Consider the following 3,887-nt stretch of genomic DNA (forward strand, 5'->3'; position numbering starts at 1 on the left):
TCCTGGGAAAGCTTCCTGAAAACTAAGAACTGATTGTCTAACTATTGTGTCCTCACTACAGGTGGTGGAGTCTGCATGTGAAGTAGGGGGAGGAGTTAAGACACTGTGTAGTTTGGAATCACTGAAAGAGAGAAAGTGGTGGAAAGCAAACCCTTTCTAAACCTTGCAGTGATTATCTAGTTTTTCTATAATATGTGTACAGTGGTTAGTCTGGCTAGATTCTTGTAAATAAGAGAATAGCAATAAACAAAACACTCTGATCAACTTTTAGTGTCATTCTGTTTCGTTGTGCCTGACAGTTTTATGATTGTAATGGTGTTTTTCATTACGGTTGTATGTCATGATGACTGTAAATCAGTCATGTAACCAACTCAAATTCGCAACCTTTTTTTGGCAGCAGTTGTTAATTAAATATTGTGGCTATTAAACTAACCATTATTGCTAAGGTGTTTTTCAGTTAAACCATTGTAAAACTCAGTCATAAAATTAAGGGATGCCTCAAACAACTGTAAATGAGATAATGTCATGTTACCAAGCTTCCAAAGTAAAGTCACATGGCCATGGGGAGTTGGGGGGTGGCAAATGTTAAAATTTTAGAACTCTTTTTTCTATGTAGGCTGATACTTATAATGATGGGTTGTAAATAGAGGACTACCTGCACTCAAGTTCTTGAGTATAATTTTGTTTTTATGAGATGGCTTGCAGAACATTCATGGGCATTAGTGTCTACTGTGGGTTGCATATCTAGACTTGGCTGTAACTACAGTCTTCCAGGTAACTCAAAGTTCCCAAATGACTCATTGCAATGCTTTCTATAATCTTTTTCATTTCCATCTCTTATACTGTAACCTTTTGGTTACAAATTTAACAAAAGGTTTCATGCAATATTTCTGTACAATAGCAACAACAAGGAGTCTACCAGCTATTTTTGGTATGGGATGGCAATAGCAATTATTGCTGAATAGCCATCAATCATATCAAAATATAGAATGATGTACATTAAAATCTTATTAATGTATATATTACAGTACACATTAATAAGAATGTAATAGAAAACTAAATAAATAAAGATAGAAACACATTCTAAGACACTTTCTACTAATCTAAATTGTCATGACAAATGTTACTTTTGTTTGGTGCAACTTCATATTGGACTATCTAGATACATTGCCATTCCTTACAAAAAAAGAAGAAACAAAAAGCACTAGCTATTTTCTAGGAAAGGTTTCACATTTTTAACAGTTTCGACAGGGCAAACCTGATGTCCTTGTTTCTCATACTATAGATGAGAGGATTCAATAAAGGGGGAATAAAACAATATAGTACAGTTGTTGCTAAATCATGTACACTGGAGTGTGGCTTCATATATGCAATCAATGCAGATAAAAGAAATATTGAAACAACAAACAAATGGGGTAAACAAGTGGAAAAGGCTTTTTTCCTTCCTTCCTTTGAGGGAATTTTCAGAACAGCATTGAAAACAGAAACGTAAGTAATAAGAATGTAGACAAAACAACCTATGCCCAAGATACAAATTACAACAATTAATTTGATTTCATTTTGATTTAAATCCATGCAGGTGAGTTTGAGTAACTGTGGGATTTCACAGAAAATCTGATTCACAGTATTAGAACAAAAAGGAGTTGCAAAAGTAAAACAAGTATTCAACAATGCATTAAGAAAGCTGCTGACCCACACAGCAAGAATCATGTAAATGCTGGTTCGTTTGTTCATTATTGTTTCATAGTGTAATGGATTGCAAATGGCAACATAGCGATCGTAAGCCATGACTGTGAGGATCCAAAAATCAGAACCCATAAAAAAAGCAAGAAAGAAAACTTGACAAACACATCCAAAATAAGAAATCTGTCTTGTGTTCATGAGTATATTGGCTATGGATTTAGGGACAATGACAGAAATGGCACCAAGGTCTTGTATGGCCAAGTTCATCAGGAGGAAGTACATGGGATTGTGGAGATGATGGTCACAAATTATTGCAGAAATGATGAGGAGATTCCCTGCTAGAATTGCCAAGTACAACATGGTGAAAATAAAGAAGTAAAACATCTGCAATTCTTCTATCTCTGTGAAATCAAAAAGCATAAATTCAGATATAATTGATTGATTATCCATGGTTTACAACATGGCACATGGTATTTCTAAAAAAAAGAATAGAAGGACAGTTATTGTATTTTAAATTTCATCCTAAGGTTTTAATTATCTGATTTATATTTTTATTTAATCTGTATAGATTTGCTAATTTATATTCCTTTAAATATTCAGGAAAAGATAAGGGGAAATAATAGTGAAGCGCCAGATGCTAGTTTTTGATGTTGTTTTTTGGCAAATTTCAATAATGATTTTTTTCAGAATTTCCCCATCTTGTTACGTGATATATTTCCACCAATTTGCTTTGTAGCTATGATTCTTCACTCTCCATTATTAATTTTTTCTCCAAAAGAATGGAAATAGTGTACTTCATTGTAAATCTATAAATTATAACACTAGCAAAATCCCTTTCTGAGGTTTAAATTAAGATAATACTCTACTTATGTGTGGCTTTTTAAATACGTATTTTGTAAAAAAAAATTCTATGAAGTTTGGTTAAGTTAAGGAGAATCACAATGTCTCAGAAATATATAGTAATGTTTTTAAATTATCCATACCAAGCAAATGCATTTTGGGAAGAACTAGAAAGATTGGGATTCATTTCTTTGTTGTCCCCAAAAAACAATGCAGCACTTTTAAAAAGCTACCTTGTGTTATTTTCAAACAAGTTTAATTTTGGAGTCATTATTAAACTTCAGGAATCAATATAAAGTCTCAAATAGCAACTCACATCCCAATTAAAATCAGCAACAAGTTATTTCTTCATGCTGAAACCATTTTCATACTATATCACATATCATCATAATAAATAAACTTGATTAAATAAATATAAACAGACAAATCCTCAAAATGAATCAATGGTAAGATTTTTGGTTATACCAGTTTGTTTTCATAAGACTTTCACAAGAAGCCTACAAAGAATCATTGCAACAATAAATAAGCTTGAGTTTAAAATAATGTAGATGCACAGATCCTCATATAGTAATAAGAATTGAGGCATATTAGTTCATGCAAAATTCTTTAAAAGTACATGAAAATCTATTTAATATTTTTTTAATGAAAAGCTTAATTAAATATGCAATTTCCTATTTTGAAATGGATTTGATTCAGGTTCATTTTCAATGATCAGTTCTTCATTAAATGCTATTAATGTTTAGTTAATTAGTTATAATGTCAACTATTCACTCACTAGAGCAAATATTTACTTATTTATTTGATCTGAGGACCAATAAAATATACATTTAAAAGAGCTAAACCCATAGCTAAACCCATAAATCCCAAACTAAACGCATATTTGCAGTTTACCAAAATAATGAAATTACAAATAACCTCCAAGAATGGAAAATTCAGTTGTTGGACTGTACTTCAGTGCCAAAATTAACTTCACATTTGAATAAACAAAATTCAAATAAACAGTTAGATTTACTTGAAGATTCCTCAATTATATTTTCAGAAATGGACTTGTACAACAGGCAAAATTCCAGGGTCTCCCAACATAAAGTGTTAACATATAAACCTATTCATATGTTTATAAATAAAGGAATAATGTTCAGTGTAAACCGAAATTATGGTAACATTAATCTTGGTTCATAATGGATATTATATTTATAACCTTGATTAATTAACAGAACTGACAGACATGTTAGTTCTAATGCTAAATAAAGATTTAAACCTTTAAAAAACCCTTTAGATATTTTCCCATATTTATACATTTTAACACATACACACAGGGAGAGTATTATAACAGAGATAAATACATTCTTAAGTATACATTTAGA

The 3,887-nt window shown here is 31.1% G+C and overlaps 1 protein-coding gene across 1 annotated transcript; it reads right to left on the reverse strand.

Annotated features, from left to right (window-relative positions):
• Nucleotides 1-1,227: 1,227 nt before the first annotated feature.
• On the reverse strand, nt 1,228-2,133 carry LOC309402074 (olfactory receptor 14A16-like; the record flags this gene model as incomplete). Its single annotated transcript, XM_081971583.1, has 1 exon — nt 1,228-2,133. The coding sequence occupies one exon, from the start codon at nt 2,131-2,133 to the stop codon at nt 1,228-1,230; it is 906 nt and encodes a 301-aa protein (XP_081827709.1).
• Nucleotides 2,134-3,887: the final 1,754 nt, after the last annotated feature.

Source organism: Natrix helvetica (assembly GCF_964273705.1).
Source record: "Natrix helvetica genome assembly, chromosome: Z".
NCBI lineage: Eukaryota > Metazoa > Chordata > Lepidosauria > Squamata > Natricidae > Natrix > Natrix helvetica.